This window comes from Borostomias antarcticus (assembly GCF_949987555.1).
Source record: "Borostomias antarcticus genome assembly, chromosome: 12".
Lineage (NCBI taxonomy): Eukaryota > Metazoa > Chordata > Actinopteri > Stomiiformes > Stomiidae > Borostomias > Borostomias antarcticus.
In genome coordinates, this window is record NC_140245.1 from 26,623,307 (window position 1) to 26,641,724 (window position 18,418).

Below are 18,418 nucleotides of genomic sequence, written 5' to 3' on the forward strand. Positions count from 1 at the left end.
ATGACATCCTATTTGAAGAAAACATTGTGATCAGAAGGGAAGATTAGCATGGAACAGGGGAAAAAAATTGAGTTGGTAATTCTCTTTATGAAATGGGTTAAGAAGCAAAATAGATTTGCCCTGTAAGCAGATCCAGAAAGGTTTGAGGAGCATGGATATCAATATTCACAAAAGTCAATAAAGCATCTTTGGTTTAGGTTCTCGGTAATAAAAATTATAAAAAAAATAAAAAAAACACGATACAAATATTTACAATGCATTTACAGAACAGTAGTAAGTGCAGTTCAGGTCCTCAGTCTTCTCTTAAGACCCCCCCCCCCCAAAAAAAAAAACACCATGCTTTAACATGGCAGGAACAGTTGCCAAGGCATTATTTGTAATAACACATTGAACTTTAAAGTGCATACTTTCTCAGTAGTTCTAGTGCAAAGAAATAAAGGTCAGACGGTCCAGCGCAAATCAAACATGCCTTCTCCATTCAATCAGGATTCTGGGAATCGATTCGAAACCAAGCAGAAGGCTTCATTTCACAGTTCAACATTGTTCAGACAAACGTTCGGAAGGTTCAACTTTAGACAGAAGTGTATCTAATTGACCTGACGTCTTTACTTTAAATGAGATTCTACATGATGTTTCCACTGGGGTCGTATGTCCTGTGTGCTTCCATCACGGTCTGGTTTGAAGGAACCACAAAAAAGGACAGAAACAGACTGCAGCTAACAGAAGAGCAGAAAGAACAATCATTATTGTACTCTTCAAGAATCAGGAAACGAGCAGGGAAATCATTATAGATTCCTCACCCCCCTGGAACCAGGAAACAAGCAGGGAAATCATTATAGATTCCTCACCCCCCTGGACACCTTTTCCACCCCCACCCGCAGGCTCTACAAAACCCCATTTACCAAAACTACCAGACTCAGAGCTCTGTTCACCAAAACTACCAGACTCAGAGCCCTGGATACCAAAACTACCAGACTCAGAGCCCTGTTCACCAAAACTACCAGACTCAGAGCCCTGGATACCAAAACTACCAGACTCAGAGCCCTGGATACCAAAACTACCAGACTCAGAGCCCTGGATAACAAAACTACCAGACTCAGAGCCCTGTTCACCAAAACTACCAGACTCAGAGCCCTGTTCACCAAAACTACCAGACTCAGAGCTCTGTTCACCAAAACTACCAGACTCAGAGCCCTGTTCACCAAAACTACCAGACTCAGAGCCCTGTTCACCAAAACTACCAGACACACAACCCTGTATACCAAAACTACCAGACTCAGAGCTCTGTTCACCAAAACTACCAGACTCAGAGCCCTGTTCACCAAAACTACCAGACTCAGAGCCCTGTTCACCAAAACTACCAGACTCAGAGCCCTGGATACCAAAACTACCAGACTCAGAGCTCTGTTCACCAAAACTACCAGACTCAGAGCCCTGTTCACCAAAACTACCAGACTCAGAGCCCTGGACACCAAAACTACCAGACTCAGAGCCCTGTTCACCAAAACTACCAGACTCAGAGCCCTGTTCACCAAAACTACCAGACTCAGAGCCCTGGATACCAAAACTACCAGACTCAGAGCCCTGTTCACCAAAACTACCAGACTCAGAGCCCTGTTCACCAAAACTACCAGACTCAGAGCCCTGTTCACCAAAACTACCAGACTCAGAGCCCTGTTCACCAAAACTACCAGACTCAGAGCCCTGTTCACCAAAACTACCAGACTCAGAGCCCTGGATACCAAAACTACCAGACTCAGAGCCCTGTTCACCAAAACTACCAGACTCAGAGCCCTGTTCACCAAAACTACCAGACTCAGAGCCCTGTTCACCAAAACTACCAGACTCAGAGCCCTGTTCACCAAAACTACCAGACTCAGAGCCCTGTTCACCAAAACTACCAGACTCAGAGCCCTGTTCACCAAAACTACCAGACTCAGAGCAGTTGCCATCATGCAGTCACCCTCATAAACAGCGGAGCAGTATCATTGCTATACCACGGCTACTTGTTTCCTCAGATGGACTGATCACTATCTCTAGATCAATCTACAAATACTGCATTGTGCCATATTCAGACATAGTTTTCATTATTATTAATTTCATTATGCATGCTTGAGAGTCAACAACAGCCAGAACCAAATTCCTTGTGTGTGTTAACATACTAACATACGTGGCCAATAAATCTGCGTGATTGTGATGTTGCCCCTCACTGAATTCATCCTGGGATTCTCAATGGTCAGTATGAGCATGGCTGGCAGCATCCAAAGTTTGCCTAAAAAAGTATGTTCTCTATGAGCAAGTGTACCTGAATTAGAACTCTATACGAACCATCAGATCATTCAAGAGCTTTCGCCGCAGTATGCTAGAAGTACAACAAGCAACACAAATCTGGCAAAATAAAAACACATTTTAAAAGGAAAAGTGCTGTGAAGCAGTTTTGGCTATGAGAATTAAAATGAACAAACTTGACTTGGTTTGTACACGGCTAAATATACACAAGTAATCATGGGAATTAAAGAGTAGGACCACAGATAAACGAACGCGCCAGTGCTTAGGAAAGAAGTGAGCAGTGAACAGGCCATAGCTGCTAGCCGGTGGCTTATTCAACAACCTATGTTCAATCAACATCTTTTCCTTTAAAATAAACCTTAATATTAAAACAACTTGCTTTGGGGACGTGGGGGGGGGGAGATTCACAATCCTTTCACCAATATTTACAACATCACAGAAAAATATAGGTCGGTCGGTCTGCCTTGGGGTACTAATAAATAACAGCTTGGCTTTGAACAGGTAGGATGTGGAGAGGGATATTCCCATACTGGAAAGGCACACATCTTAAGGCTTCCAACCAAGAACCATCTTAAGCCCTTCCAACAAAGAACCATATAAGTGCATCATTTACAATTTTTTTTAATCTTTATCTCATTATATTATTCAAATATTGACTATATTTGGATGTGTGTGTGTGTGTGTGTGTGTGTGTGTGGTGTACCATATATCTGGGAATTTTACAGCTGCAATGCACTCTTCAGCTCTTCTTATGAACACTTTTTTTCTCCGAAAGATCGGGGTCTCAAATCAGGATGTGTGACGTCTATTCTTCCTATTCTCACGTGTCACATTATATGGCTGTTAGTGGGAGAGGCTCATGTTTTTGGCCGCCGAGCCGCTAGTCCGCGTCGGTGATGATGGTGGTGGCGTCGGCCTCGTCGAAGTTCCTCTTGTAGCGGACGGTGGAGCCGAAGCGGCTGCGGTGCTTCTTGTAGACGACAAAGCCGATGGCGGCCAGGAGGGAGAGGAGGATGAGGATGAAGAAGCCCAGAGCGACAGGAGCGCCTCCTGAGCCTGTGGACAGGAGAGACAGAGGAGAGAGAGCCTGGTTGGTCAGTGGGTTTTGGCGATGGACCTCTAAGATCCCGTGTCTGTGCGGGCGGAGGTGGGGGGGGGGGGGCAGGTTCAGTGTTGGGCAGTGTTGAGCGAGGGGAATGGACAGGGCAGGTTCAGTGTTGGGCAGTGTTGAGCGAGGGGAATGGACAGGTGGGGTTACGATGATGGCCTAACGAATGATAAAGAAATATCCTCAAGGGTTTGTGTGAAACGAAGTTCCAAAAATGAGTAGAACAAACTATGAATGAGTTTTCCATCAGTCGGAGGTCTCCTAGTGACCGCGGGCTCCAGTGCGTGGTCTGTGTGTGTGTGTGTGTGTGTGTGTGTGTGTGTGTCTGTGTGTGTGTGTGTGGGCTCAGCTGGACTGACCCGGTGAGACCGGAACCACGTCTGGACTGAGCTGCATCACTGAGATGAGCCTTGATTAAAACCAGCTTGACCCAAGTGTGTGTGTGTGTGTGTATATGTGTATATGTGTATGCGTGTGTGTGTTTGTATATATGTGTGTGTGTGTGTGTGTATGTATATATGTGTGTGTGTATATATGTGCGTGTGTGTATATATGTGTGTGTGTATATGTGTATGCGTGTGTGTGTTTGTATATGTGTGTGTGTGTATATATGTGCATGTGTGTGTATATATGTGCATGTGTGTGTATATATGTGTGTGTGTGTGTGTGTGTGTGGCGTCAGGCAGGTCCTCTCACGCGCGGAGACTTTGCAGACGGTGCGGCTGTGTCTCTCCCTGCAGCTGACGCGGCTCCACAGGCCCGCCTCCCCCGACAGCAGGACCACGCAGGCCCCGCCCAGTCCGGGGCTCCGCCCACCCCAGCTCCCCTGCTCGAAGTTGGAGAAGCCCAGAGCAGAGCCGTCCACCCAACCCACCGGCTCTCCTGGAGGGAGGGAGAGAGAGAGAGAGAGAGAGAGAGAGAGAGAGAGAGGAGGAGTTGCATTACATTAGTCACTCAGCAGATGCTTTTATACAAAAACGACTTACAGTAATTGCATGTAATGCAGATAGTCAGGGTAATGCTACTCAGATAGTCAGGGTAATGCAGATAGTCAGGGTAATGCTACTCAGATAGTCAGGGTAACGCAGGGTAACGCAGATAGTCAGGGTAATGCTACTCAGATAGTCAGGGTAATGCTACTCAGATAGTCAGGGTAATGCAGATAGTCAGGGTAATGCTACTCAGATAGTCAGGGTAATGCTACTCAGATAGTCAGGGTAATGCAGATAGTCAGGGTAATGCAGATAGTCAGGGTAATGCTACTCAGATAGTCAGGGTAATGCTACTCAGATAGTCAGGGTAATGCTACTCAGATAGTCAGGGTAATGCTACTCAGATAGTCAGGGTAATGCTACTCAGATAGTCAGGGTAATGCTACTCAGATAGTCAGGGTAATGCTACTCAGATAGTCAGGGTAATGCTACTCAGATAGTCAGGGTAATGCTACTCAGATAGTCAGGGTAATGCTACTCAGATAGTCAGGGTAATGCTACTCAGATAGTCAGGGTAATGCTACTCAGATAGTCGGGGTAATGCTACTTGCCACAACTCACAAAGTGCATCTCCTTTCAAACCAGTGACTAAGAGCATAATCTAGTGCTAAAGCCAGAGTGCAAGAGTAGTAAATATATGAGGTGCTTAATAGGGAGGGAGGATGTGAGGGTTACTTGAAAATGAATATTCATATTTTTTTTTAGCTTCCCAGTTATGATGGGCTAGATAGTCCATCTTTGAAAATAACAATTGTGTTAGTTTTCCTTATGCCACCTTTACATGACATGATGGATCCAGAAACAGAACCCCAAACAAGACTTGCATTCTCTACGGCCAGATTAGAACATCTGGATACGTGTCGTGCTAGGATTCTGTCTAATCCTAATCTTAAAGCCGATTGGCTGTAATCTGTTCACCTTTCACGTCCAGCTCCATCCCCAGCCACACCCTGCTGGTGATGAGGGGGTTGTCCTCCACGTAGTCGCGGACAAAGTCGTTCTCCTCCTTGGTTTTGATGGTCAGGAGCTGGGCATCTGTCAATCAGTGAGGGTGAAACCGAACACAGCTTTCAGCGTCCGAACTAAAACCCGACGACGGCCCACGAGAACACCGGGATGCTTTCGGAATCAAAATGAGTCGTGAGTGTCCAGGTAGTAACGTGAAAAACATTTTCCACCCCCCAGGCGTTCTGAAATCTACCTGAGAGTGGACGTAAATGTAGTTTATCTGTACATCTAGTCCGTCGTTAAGACTACACTTCCCAGTCCTTGAGTCACTCAGTCAGAGCGGTTAGCGTCCGGTATGGTACCGGGGAAGGGTTGGCTCACCCAGGCCCAGGCAGATGTCCCTGGCCTCCTCCATGCTGTAGACAGAGTAGTTGTAGAAGGTCATGTCGAAGGCGTAGCAGTGGTCCTGGAACTGCACCCACTTGGACCCGCCGCTGTTCTGAGGGCACTGGTTGGTGGACGGCGACGACTGAAGGTAGGCTCCTGGCGCGCGCCGACGTGTTTGCCACGGCGATCGACATGTAAGGAGAAGGAGAAGCGTGTCTGGCGTGAGGAGCTGATAAACCAAGATTATAATAGTTTTGTTTTTTTAATTAGTTTTTATTTTTATATCATTTTTAACTTTTAGTTATCAATTTCAGTTTAGTTTTGATTAGTTTTTAAAGCAGATTTGCTAGTTTTTTTTTTTTTTTTTTTTTTTTTAATGCTTAGTTTTAGTTTAGTTTTTATTAGTTTCAGTATTAGTTTTAGTTTTTTTTTCTTCTGCGCTAGCCTGGTGAGACGATCCTTATCTCACAAGCTCATGTTGTTTCACTCCATGTGAAACAAACCATCTGGCGCACGTCAGGTTACTTCTGCGCAGGGGCACAGCTAAAGAACATGGAGGATAGATTTCATATCCACCCAAAATACTAGGCTTATGTATGAAATGAAAAAGACTAAAACTAAGGACATTTTCTCTATAATTTGAGTTTATTTTAGTTAGTTTTTGTAAACACACAACACAGTTTTAGTTAGTTATCGGTTATTTGTAAAGCCTAGTTTTTATTTTTATTTCAGTTAACTAAAATGTTTTTTCACACCTAGTTTTCGTTTTTTAGTTAGTTTTCGTTAACTATAATAACCTTGCTCTGAACATGACACGCTATCGGCTCCTAGCCTCGTCTTACTCTGAGACGCCGTGGTGACGGTGGTGTTGTAGCAGATGGCGCCGTCCGCCCTGGCGTGGCAGTCTTTCCTTTCCCAGCCTCCGCTGGGGGTCACGTACACGCACCCGCCGCGGGGGGCCGAGGGCGACGTCCCCTGGGCCGGTGAGACCAGGCCCTGGTAGTCGTAGCGAGTCCCATCAGACCACTCGTAGGTGGAGCCCCCAGCCTAGGAGAAACAGCAAACCTCAGTGTTAGGGTCAGGGTTAGGGTTAGTAAGGGTCAGGGTTAGAGTACGACCATTCAGCATCAGGAGAGACACCAGACTCTCAAAGGTTCTGGTATATCGTGAATATACAACGGCTCTGAACCAATCAGATTGCGAGGTGGGAACTACCCGTTGTATAATGTTGAATCTAATCCAATCAATAGAACTTTGTGATTTTTGCGTGACAGTTGATTCCATGTCCTGTGTTTGAAGTACGAAAAATAATCCAGCAGCATTTTTCTGCTCTTCCCTGCTCATCTGATATCCCAGGACTAACGTTAACAGAAGATGTGTAAACATGCTTCCTGGCTTTGCAATTGATTAATCTGTCAGATTTGTCTCTATAATAATAGTAATCATACTGTAACATCCCAGGAACTCAGAAAATCAGGCAAGTAATAAAATTCCGATTGAAGACATAGCGAGTGGTGTCCCATTTCTTAGGTAAAGATTTCAACCTCTATCCCCAGTGGCTCCGTTCTGTAGGGCCACTACCCAGTCGAGGGCTCTCCAAAACTAGGGGCTAGGGCTAAGGGGGAGTGTATTGGGATTGGGCATTAATATCAGTATTTATTATACTATATTATATTATTATTATACTGGTTTAGATTAGCCTTATACCACACCCCCTTCCCCAAATCTTGTTCCACTTCTGCACTAACCTATGTCGCTAAACAACACTACCATGTAGTAGCAGACAGTGCCTCTGTAACTACCATGTCTTTACTGGTGTTACTATGTAGTTACATAGGAGTAAGGGGGAGTAAGGGGGGCACCATTGAGTTTTTTCAAATATCTAAAGGTGTTCCGCAAGGGTCCATTTAAGGTCCTGTGCTTTTTACTATTTGCATGAATGATATTGTGCTAATAGCATTAATGATATTGTGCTAATAGCTGTGAAATTCCTCTTTACGCTGATGATACCATTGTGTATTGTGTTGCTGAGTCTGTGCAGCTTGCTATGGAGAATCTGCAACCTTTTCAATGTTCTTCAAGATGCTTGTATTAAGCTCCAATTGGTACTTAATGGAAACAAAACAAAATTCATGTTGTTTTCTAGAGCCAGGGATATTGACCATAGTAATCTCCATAAACTGCTGTATATGGTTATAATATCGAGTGAGTAGCAGAATATTAATACCTGGGTATCTGGCTTGATGAATATTTCACTTAAAGTAGCACATTGCTGATCTTGTGAGTAAAGTACTGATTGATTGAGTGGGCTCTTCGCAACTTACATTTTTGTAATATGAAAAAAAGGAAAACAGTAAAAAAAAAAAGAAAAATAAAGCCTATTGTGCCCTCTAGTGCACAATCCTTTTTTAATTTATTTATTTATTTTCAAAGCACTTATTGGCAAGGAACTTTATTATCTCACAAGGATGTTGGATTGGAGCTGCGGTCAAATCACTTACTGATGCTGAAAGTTCTTACTCCACCTGTGAAAAGACCTTTAAAAATGGATGTTCTTCCAAACTTTGCAGTTTAAAACCTTGGTTGCTAACCACTGCACTTTAACTTGTAATTGTTTTAGATGATTCTCTTGTTTTATGTTTTGTCTTGTTATCTTTTACCTTTGTGTATCTTGTGTACGTGATCATGTTTTATCTTCCTATTACTGTTACTACACTCATCATCACTGCACATGAGGGAAACCTCCGTGTCTCTCGATTATAAATAAAGGTTGACATGAACTGAACGTTAAGTGTCACCACAGTAACAGGCAGTAACAGAATCCCCTTACATCCTGACTGGACAGGCCGATCCAGAGCGGGAAGCCGTCTTTCCTGGCGATGAGCTCCACGTGCGCGTCCTGCTGGACGTCGTGCACGCTGGCCAGGTGACCCCCTCGCCGGCCGCACTCCGCCAGCGCCTCGAACCAGCTCAGCTTCCTGGTCAGCACGGCGTAGCTCAGGCTGCCGTAGCGCTCGTAAGCGCCGGCTGACTGGTTGTATTCTCCCTTGGACTCTGCGAGGGGAAGAGAGAAAACATTTGACGTGTACAGTAGAGTACAGTAACGAAAAGATATCGAGAATGACGGCCTGTTTAACTGTAATCATCAATTCTATGAACCAGTTTACGATCCCAGTCGATGTTTGGTTTCCCACCTTTCTCCAGTTTGCAGGCGACGATGCTTCTCTGCTGGAAGGGGCTGAACAGGCGTTTGTTGGTGTAGATGTCCCAGAAGCCGTCCAGGCTCAGTCCTGCTCTGAAGGCCCCTTGTGCGCTGGGCCTGCCCTCCCTCCAGTTAGAGTACTGGACGTTGGTCCCGTCGTACCACTTCATCTGCTGCTGATCTGAGGGGGGGTGGGGGGGGGGGGGGGGGGGGCACGTTAAGTTGTAAGGCTGTGCAATAGAATCGATACAGTGGTGCATCGCAATATTGTTTTTTGCAATACTGTGTCCATTTCCCGTGGTGCAGTATTGATGAAAAATAATTTGCATAAGGAAAATATACAGAACAAGACAGTGAATGTATATATCGATTATAGAACTCTATAATTGATACATTACTCATGTTTTAAATGGATTTAAAATGTCCTTACATTCCCTCCAGGGAGTGTGGGATGTATTGCATGCGCACACACACACACACACGCATCCAGTCATGCACTCTCACACACACACACACTCACACACACACACACACACACACACACACACACACACACACGGTTGTGCTCACCGCTGTCGTCCTGGAACACCCCTAGCCAGACGAACTGGACCAGGCTTCTGAAGGGCAGCAGTTGCTTCATGATGAACTCGTTCTCCTGCGCGTTCCGGATGGTCAGGAGATCTGCGCCCGCATCTGAGGAGAAAAACAAAGAACACACGGAGGGGTAGGATGGACCACACACGGAGGGGTAGGATGGACCACACACGGAGGGGTAGGATGGACCACACACGGGGGGGTAGGATGGACCACACATCAGCTCCGGTTCTGGAAATACCAAAAACAACCTGACATCCTGTACTTTTCCTCAATGAGTTCAAAAGGCTCAAAACAGATAATACTCACCAGCGTCCCTTAGCTCTTTACTATCTATTTTCCTTCCATCCATCCTTCCTTCCTTCCTTCCTTCCTTCCTTCCTTCCTTCCTTCCTTCCTTCCTTCCTTCCTTCCTTCCTTCCTTCCTTCCTTCCATACATACATACATACATACATACATCCACCCTTCCTTCCATCCACCCTTCCTTACCCAGCTTCCTGCAGGTGTCGTGGACCTGGCCATTGTTAAACTCGTCCCACCTGGACGATGCCAGTTTGAAGGTGTAGCAGTTGCCCCTGAACGGGATCCAGTTTGGCCCTCCGATCACGTGGGGACACTTCACAGCGATGTCCTCGGGCTGAGCTATGGTCTCCTCTGGAATGGAGGGGGTGGAAATCTTTCTTTGTTTCTTCTTTTTTTTTTTAAACCAAATTAAGACTGACATCATCATGTATGTGTGTGTATGTTTGTGTGCGTTTGTATGTGTGTGTGTGCGTGCGTATGTATGTATGTATGTATGCGTATGTGTGTGTGTGTGTGTGTGTGTGTATGCATATGTATGTGGGTGCGTGTGTTTGTGTGTATGTATGTGTGTGTGTGTGTGTGTGTGTGTGTGTGTGTGTGTGTGTGTGTGTGCGTATGTATGTGTGTGTGTGTGTGTGTGTGTGTGTGTATGCGTGCGTATGTATGTATCTGTGTGTGTGTGTGTGTGTGCGCGTGTGTTCCCTCACCCTGGGGTACGTGACAGACGGCCCCCTCCAGGATCTCCTCGCACTCGATGGCGTTCCAGAAGCCGCGGGGGTCCAGGTAGACGCAGGGCCCGCTGGTGGGCTCCGGGGACCAGCGGCTGAACAGGGTGTGGCTGTGGTCCGTCCAGCGGTAGTGCACCCCCTCCTGGTGGAACACAGCAACAACAACTGTTAAAGACCACAACAACAACAACGACGAAGACGACATCATCGTGGATAACGTGGCCCTCGGGACGCTGTGCAGGGTTTCCGGCGCTCTGTTTAAAGAGGCGCTGTCATAGACGAGAAAAGTGACCAGCTGGGGGAGGGGGAGGTCGGAGGTCAACGCACGTCTTCGCTGAACAGGCCCAGCCACATGGGGGCGCGGGCGCGGCTGGCCGCCACGGTGAGCGCCGCCTGCTGGAGGGTGTCGGACACGCTGGCCAGGTCCATCCCCTGGCTCCGGCACTGCTCCAGGGCCTCGAACCACGACACGTTCTGCCGCAGCAGCCTGAAGGCGTGGCCCCCGGCCTGGACGGGCTCGGAGGGGAGGAGGCGCGGCTCCTCGGGCTTGTCTGGGGGAACACAGCGGGCGCGGTTTAGTAGCTCTTCTCTATGCAGGACGTCTGGTTTGCTCCGGGGCTGCAGGCACACGGCGAGATCGGGACCGGGGGGATATTCGGTTTCGTTTGTTCAACGGACTTCTTCACATCTGAACCACGCCGGCAGCCGAAGGCGATATAGAGCCAACGACACTCTAAACCGCAGATCTAATATAAATATAATCTTCCTGAACAGTAACAGGATCCGGCTGAATATCCCTTCCTGGTTTTGTGCTGTGCGCTCTGCCAGCTGGGTAAAAACACAGATCGTGTTGCGAAAGCGTCACTGTGTGTGTGTGTGTGTGTGTGTGTACCTGCGTAGTGCTGGCAGATGGTTACGTTAAGGTGGTCGGAGCAGGCGGTGTAGTCCCAGGAGCCCATCAGAACGGAGTGGGGGTGGTTGAACACGAGCACGCACAGCTCTAGGCTGTCTGGATCAAAGGTCTGGAGTGGGGGGGAGAGACGGGCAGAAGACGGGAGGGAGGGTCAGGACCCGAGAATAGAAGCGCTGACCTGCCGGGTGTCCACTTACGGTGAGCTAAGTGCAGGAGGCGGAGGGGGAACTTGCATGGATCACCATGGGCCTGAGCATCCCGTGGAGGAGGGGGTTGAAGTTGAGGAAGGAGACCGCCGTGCCGTCCACCCACTCAGGGTCGGAGCGGCTCATCTTCAGCCCGATCCACGTCTTCTGGGGCTGGCCCGGCAACAGGGTGGTCACGAAATCTGATGGCGGCCGACGCACACGTACGCGCACACACACACGCACACACACACACGCACACACACACACATCAAGTCAGATCTCGTGGGATGATAAGTTATTCTGAATGTACTCAGTCAGTGTAGTGACTCGTCTGTTTTGGGGATGAGCCTCGTCATCCATTTATTACTGGCCAATTAGTGGCGACGGGATTGAATCTGATTGGCCGACAGCTGCTGAAACAACAACAACCTAGCAACCGCTCCGACTAAGACGATTGTGATTGGTTTAAAGAAATAGAGCGTTTATCCCCGAATGGTATCGAGTCCAACCAGACCTTTCTCCAGCGCTGACGCAGCGTAAACAAAGTGTGGAGACCGGTCAGCGAGACTAACAGCGTAGTGACCAGGGCTTACCCTGCTCTGCCTGGTCAGAGATGGACACCAGCGTTCCCCGGAGGGTCTGACAGAGATCGTTAGCCTCCCGGAACGTCTTCTCCACGGGCTTCATCACCGTGTAGCACTGCCGACGGGCAAACACACATCAACACAACAGCCAGGGAACAAACTGGGCCTCTCTGTGTACAGTAGTAGAAAACAAAGCATTTTCAAACGCAAATATACATTCTCAAAGGAAGATTTACTGCTTTTCAAATACTTCAAGAAAATATGTTTTTGTAATTATTGGAATATAATGTAAAATACTTTCAAAAGTAATTGTAAATACTTTCAAATATTAAAATACAAGAATAATTTCAGAATGATACTGATCTAAATACATTTTCAAACATGTATTTGAAATGACCTGAACTAGTGAAAACGGGTATGTAGGCCCAGGCGTGGTGTGGGGTCAGGTGTGGGGTCAGGGGGAAGGAGAGAGGCCGGACCTTGTCTCTGAAGGACACGGATTTGTTTCCGCAGGGCAGCCCCCCTGGGTGGGGCTCCAGGGGGTTCCTCTCCACCAGCGTCATGTTGAGTCGCTCGCAGACGAACGGGAGGCGCTGCTCACAGCTGTAGTCCAACTCTAGTTGGGGGAAGGAACGTGTGTGTGCGTGCGTGTGTGTGTGTGTGTGCGTGCGTGCGTGAGGATGAGAGAGACATATTCGTTTTAAAGAATCGTTGGCGAACACCGTTGAATTATCTAAAATAATGGTCAGTATGCTTCTTTTTTTCCTGGAGAGTGAGAAGTGGTAAATAACATGCAGGTAGAACGGCGTTCAGAACGGCGTTCAGAGTGGAGGTTCACCTGGGTAGAGGCTCTGGGGACTGATGGAGGTGCATCTGCCCAGTAAGACGCTGTGATACACGCGCATCCGGGTGAACCTGAGACGAACCAGGACGTTAATATGCTCCGCAGCCCTCCGCCAAAATCAGAGGGTCTGGATGTGATTTGTCATCATTGTTTAGATGTGAAAGCCTGTTGGATGGATGTGTGCTTGAGAGAATGTGAGGTGTGTGAGTGGCCGTGTGAGTGTGTGTGAGTGTGTGTGAGTGTGAGGTGTGTGAGTGGCCGTGTGAGTGTGTGTGAGTGTGTGTGAGTGGCCGTGTGTGTGAGTGTGTGTGAGTGTGAGGTGTGTGAGTGGCCGTGTGTGTGTGTGTGAGTGTGAGGTGTGTGAGTGGCCGTGTGAGTGTGTGTGAGTGTGTGTGAGTGTGAGGTGTGTGAGTGGCCGTGTGTGTGAGTGGCCGTGTGTGTGAGTGACCGTGTGAGTGTGTGTGTGTGTGAGTGGCCGTGTGTGTGAGTGTGAGTGTGAGGTGTGTGAGTGGCCGTGTGTGTGAGTGGCCGTGTGTGTGAGTGTGAGGTGTGTGAGTGGCCGTGTGTGTGAGTGGCCGTGTGTGTGAGTGGCCGTGTGTGTGAGTGACCGTGTGAGTGTGTGTGTGTGTGAGTGGCCGTGTGTGTGAGTGTGAGGTGTGTGAGTGGCCGTGTGTGTGAGTGGCCGTGTGAGTGTGTGTGAGTGTGAGGTGTGTGAGTGTGAGTGTGTGTGAGTGACCGTGTGAGTGTGTGTGAGTGGCCGTGTGCTGGGGAGACTCCGATGACTGAAACCAGAGACCTCGGAATAAAAGGTTTCTGTTTATGTGCATGGGTGTGTGTATGGGTCCGTGTTTTCTGTGTGTCTATGTGTGTGTGTGTGTGTGTGTGTGTATGTATGCATGTCTGTTTTCTGTGTAAGTGTCGGTCTTTATGGGGGTCTATGTGTGTGTGTGTGTGCATACGTGTGTGTGTCTGTGTGTGTGCATATGTGTGTGTGTGTGTGTGTCCGTGCGCGGGTCAGTATAACTTACGACATGGGGATGAACCGGCCAGGCTCCCTGAAATTTGCCCACCAGCTCTGCTTAGCGTCCGATGTCTGCCCAACAATGCCACAAGACAAGACAGCCATTAGAGAACAACTTAGAGCACGCCCCCCCCCCCCCCCGCCCCCCTCACACAGAGGGACACAGACCTTTCTCAGTACTGCCCTGTCATTTCCCCTGTCCTGTCCTGTCCTGTTCCTGTGCCCTGTCTATTGTTGTCTATTGTTGTCTATTTATTGTTGTATGCACCGACAGTCCAGAGCCAATCCCTAGCATGTGAGAACTAGGGCTGGGAATCCATTCCATTCCGATTCACAAGGTGCAGAATCAATTATCACGATTCGATTCGATTCAATATCGTTGCGGTTAGTGTTACTAAAACCTGTTTTTTTTTTTTTTTTAAGCTGTAATCTTAATTACATGACTGCCAAGTTATGCAACACATCAATACTAGGGCTGGGTATCGATACCGATTTCCAAAAATGAATGAATGAATGGATGAATGAATCATTGAATTAATTAATGAACTATTCATTCCTTCATTTATTCATTCATTCATTAAATAAAAGATCGATTTTGGGATTCATGAATCGATTCTGAATCATTTGATTCAGAATCGATTCATCGATATTTTAAACCCAGCCCTACTGGCCGCGCTTGTGTCCGTCCGTACCTTGGGGAGGTTTACGTTGATCTGTCGGGCGGCGGTGAAGCTGCGTGGCTTCGCCAGGCTGCTGTCGTTGGCGGCGCAGTACAGGCTGGCCTCCTCGTACGTCAGCCTGGGCTCCGTCACGAACCAGAACTCCGTCCCGTCCACGAAGGTGGACGTCTCGTGGTGCCCGTCTGCAACGACAGTCGAGTCACGCTCAGATGTTCGTGCGCAATCGCTAAAAAAGTGAGTTGTTCATAGTAGATGACCTTTAAAGGGCAATGCTCGTTTTTGACAACCTGGACCTTATTTACGACATATTATAAGAAGTTTGACTCAACGAGATCACTTTGGTGTAGTTCGGAGGCATGTAGAAGAAATTTAAAATCCAGCGCGAGCCAGTATATCCATGTAATCACGGTGATCGGGGCACCGAGAATGCAGTTTCTCAAAATCTATTTTCGGCCGCTTAACGGTTGTTTTCATCAATCAGATTGGATGAATCGACAGTTGAGATTCCTCAACGCGAGGCATTGTAGTGGTTTTCAAATACGGGGTCTTTAGCCTCTGTAATATGATCTTTACACGCCTTTCCCCACTTGCTCCAGCACGCATGCGCACAGGCCAGCGCGCAGACTGGCTATTCTCCGGCTCACATTCTCTGCGCTACGATCGGATTGTTGCTGACGAATGACGACGACAATATTCTCGGCACCAACAACGATCGTAGCGCAGAGAAGATTGATGAAAACAACCGTTTAGCGGCCGAAAATAGATTTTGAGAAACTGCATTCTCGGTGCCCCGATCATCGTGATTACATGGATATACTGGCTCGCGCTGGATTTTAAATTTCTTCTACCGGCCTCCAAACTACACCAAAGTGATCTCGGTGAGTCAAACTTCTTATAATATGTCGTAAATAAGGTCCAGGTTGTCAAAAACGAGCATTGCCCTTTAAGAGTGCACAACTTTTATTTTGCATGCACAAAAAAACATAGCTTCTATGTTCCCCTACAGACACGGTCTCCATGTTCTCCTACAGACACGGTCTCCATGTTCTCCTACAGACACGGCCTCCATGTTCTCCTACAGACACGGCCTCCATGTTCTCCTACAGACACGGTCTCCATGTTCTCCTACAGACACGGTCTCCATGTTCTCCTACAGACACGGCCTCCATGTTCTCCTACAGACACGGCCTCCATGTTCTCCTACAGACACGGCCTCCATGTTCTCCTACAGACACGGCCTCCATGTTCTCCTACAGACATGGCCTCCATGTTCTCCTACAGACACGGTCTCCATGTTCTCCTACAGACATGGCCTCCATGTTCTCCATGTTCTCCTACAGACACGGTCTCCATGTTCTCCTACAGACACGGTCTCCATGTTCTCCTACAGACATGGCCTCCATGTTCTTCATGTTCTCCTACAGACATGGCCTCCATGTTCTCCTACAGACATGGCCTCCATGTTCTCCTACAGACATGGCCTCCATGTTCTCCATGTTCTCCTACAGACACGGCCTCCATGTTCTCCTACAGACACGGTCTCCATGTTCTCCTACAGACATGGCCTCCATGTTCTCCTACGGTCTCCATGTTCTCCTACAGACACGGTCTCCATGTTCTCCTACAGACACGGTCTCCATGTTCTCCTACAGACACGGCCTCCATGTTCTCCTACAGACACGGTCTCCATGTTCTCCTACAGACACGGCCTCCATGTTCTCCTACAGACACGGTCTCCATGTTCTCCTACAGACACGGTCTCCATGTTCTCCTACAGACACGGTCTCCATGTTCTCCTACAGACACGGCCTCCATGTTCTCCTACAGACACGGTCTCCATGTTCTCCTACAGACATGGCCTCCATGTTCCCCTACAGACATGGCCTCCATGTTCTCCATGTTCTCCTACAGACACGGTCTCCATGTTCTCCTACAGACACGGCCTCCATGTTCTCCTACAGACATGGCCTCCATGTTCTCCTACAGACACGGTCTCCATGTTCTCCTACAGACACGGCCTCCATGTTCTCCATGTTCTCCTACAGACACGGCCTCCATGTTCTCCATGTTCTACTACAGACACGGCCTCCATGTTCTCCTACAGACACGGCCTCCATGTTCTCCATGTTCTCCTACAGACACGGCCTCCATGTTCTCCATGTTCTACTACAGACACGGCCTCCATGTTCTCCTACAGACATGGCCTCCATGTTCTCCTACAGACACGGTCTCCATGTTCTCCTACAGACACGGTCTCCATGTTCTCCTACAGACACGGCCTCCATGTTCTCCATGCTCTCCTACAGACATGTTCTCCATGTTCTCCTACAGACACGGCCTCCATGTTCTCCATGTTCTCCTACAGACACGGCCTCCATGTTCTCCATGTTCTCCTACAGACACGGTCTCCATGTTCTCCTACAGACACGGTCTCCATGTTCTCCTACAGACACGGCCTCCATGTTCTTCAGATAAAGTCAACTGAGAGTTATTGATGTGAATATGAATACTGCTACTCACCAGGCTGGTACCACTCAGGGGTCTTGGGGGTCTTACCTATTCAGAAATAAACAAATCAGCTCAATGAACAAACTCAACCAGGTAACCTTCTCACCCATGTGTTAAACAGCCTATCGGGGGCTCAACTCATGGTAACTCAGCTCTCAAGGGTTTTCCCAAACGGAGTTTTTGGAAACATGCAAAATATTGACAGAGGTTCATTTATGTGCTTGTCGAACACTAAATCTGGGACAGACATAATTATTATGTAAGAGGCACTTTTGAATGAGCCTAATGAGCCTAATGGAGGCCACACACACACACACACACACACACACACACATACGGGAAGTGTAATTGTGCAGCGATGTGTAGTTTTACCCCGGGGTAACTGGCAGGCCCATTCCAGCTTGGCGTCGCAGTGGAAGGGCGTGGCGTGGAAAGGCTTCGGGGGGAAGTCATGGAGCAGGAACACAAACAGACTTCTGAAGTTTCTTTTCACGGTCTGTGGAGGAGAGAGAGAGAGCATGTTTACCTCATGACGACCAAGTGTATGTGCCTCACTGATAACGCTGGAGGTGACAAAATATAAGGTAAGTAGGATTGTGGGAAGATCGCGACGAGGGAGGCTGGCGCTAGCGACAAAACGCTGCTCGCTTTCAACGACACACATTTCTGAATAACTGACAAAGGCAGCAATGATAATCTTGTATTATAGACTGGTGGATAACCTTGTATTATAGACTTGTATTATAGACTGGTGGATAAGAAACGGACAAAGACACGGCGTCACAACAGACAACACCAGACTCTCTGAGGACCAGACTGGTAGACCAACCGGCGAGCCGCGCCCCTTTTTTTAAAAGAAATAGGGGGGGCAGTTTGTATCGCAGTGTCTCAACGAGCGACTCTGGGGGGGCGGATGCCGCTGTTGTCGGGAGAGACGGGAAGAGCGTGGGAAGCTGACATAATCAGGAAGCACGCGGGGCAGAGGGCCCCCGAACACCATGACTGCCCGCCTGGGCGCCGCCCACCTTGAAAGCGGCGCAGTCGCGGTCGTACTCGTCGTCCCGGTGGAAGTCTTGATGCATGATGCCCATCGACACCTGCGGAGGAGGAGGAGAGTAGGACAGGGTC

At 48.2% G+C, this 18,418-nt stretch overlaps 1 protein-coding gene across 1 annotated transcript in view; it reads right to left on the reverse strand.

The window, feature by feature from the left end:
• Positions 1–3,169: 3,169 nt before the first annotated feature.
• The window catches only part of ly75 (lymphocyte antigen 75), a gene marked incomplete at both ends in the record, with an annotated part of 33,259 nt that continues 18,010 nt past the window's right edge, over positions 3,170–18,418 (reverse strand). Inside the window, 21 exons of the mRNA XM_084446554.1 lie at positions 3,170–3,345; positions 4,094–4,279; positions 5,308–5,424; positions 5,719–5,880; positions 6,567–6,771; positions 8,555–8,778; positions 8,919–9,107; positions 9,497–9,619; positions 10,011–10,175; positions 10,532–10,694; positions 10,880–11,103; positions 11,445–11,574; positions 11,708–11,853; positions 12,247–12,352; positions 12,717–12,853; positions 13,076–13,152; positions 14,110–14,174; positions 14,795–14,964; positions 17,303–17,338; positions 17,663–17,786; positions 18,316–18,387. Coding sequence (XP_084302680.1) covers positions 3,170–3,345; positions 4,094–4,279; positions 5,308–5,424; positions 5,719–5,880; positions 6,567–6,771; positions 8,555–8,778; positions 8,919–9,107; positions 9,497–9,619; positions 10,011–10,175; positions 10,532–10,694; positions 10,880–11,103; positions 11,445–11,574; positions 11,708–11,853; positions 12,247–12,352; positions 12,717–12,853; positions 13,076–13,152; positions 14,110–14,174; positions 14,795–14,964; positions 17,303–17,338; positions 17,663–17,786; positions 18,316–18,387 — 2,997 coding nt within the window. The remainder of the gene's footprint in view (positions 3,346–4,093; positions 4,280–5,307; positions 5,425–5,718; positions 5,881–6,566; positions 6,772–8,554; positions 8,779–8,918; positions 9,108–9,496; positions 9,620–10,010; positions 10,176–10,531; positions 10,695–10,879; positions 11,104–11,444; positions 11,575–11,707; positions 11,854–12,246; positions 12,353–12,716; positions 12,854–13,075; positions 13,153–14,109; positions 14,175–14,794; positions 14,965–17,302; positions 17,339–17,662; positions 17,787–18,315; positions 18,388–18,418) is intronic.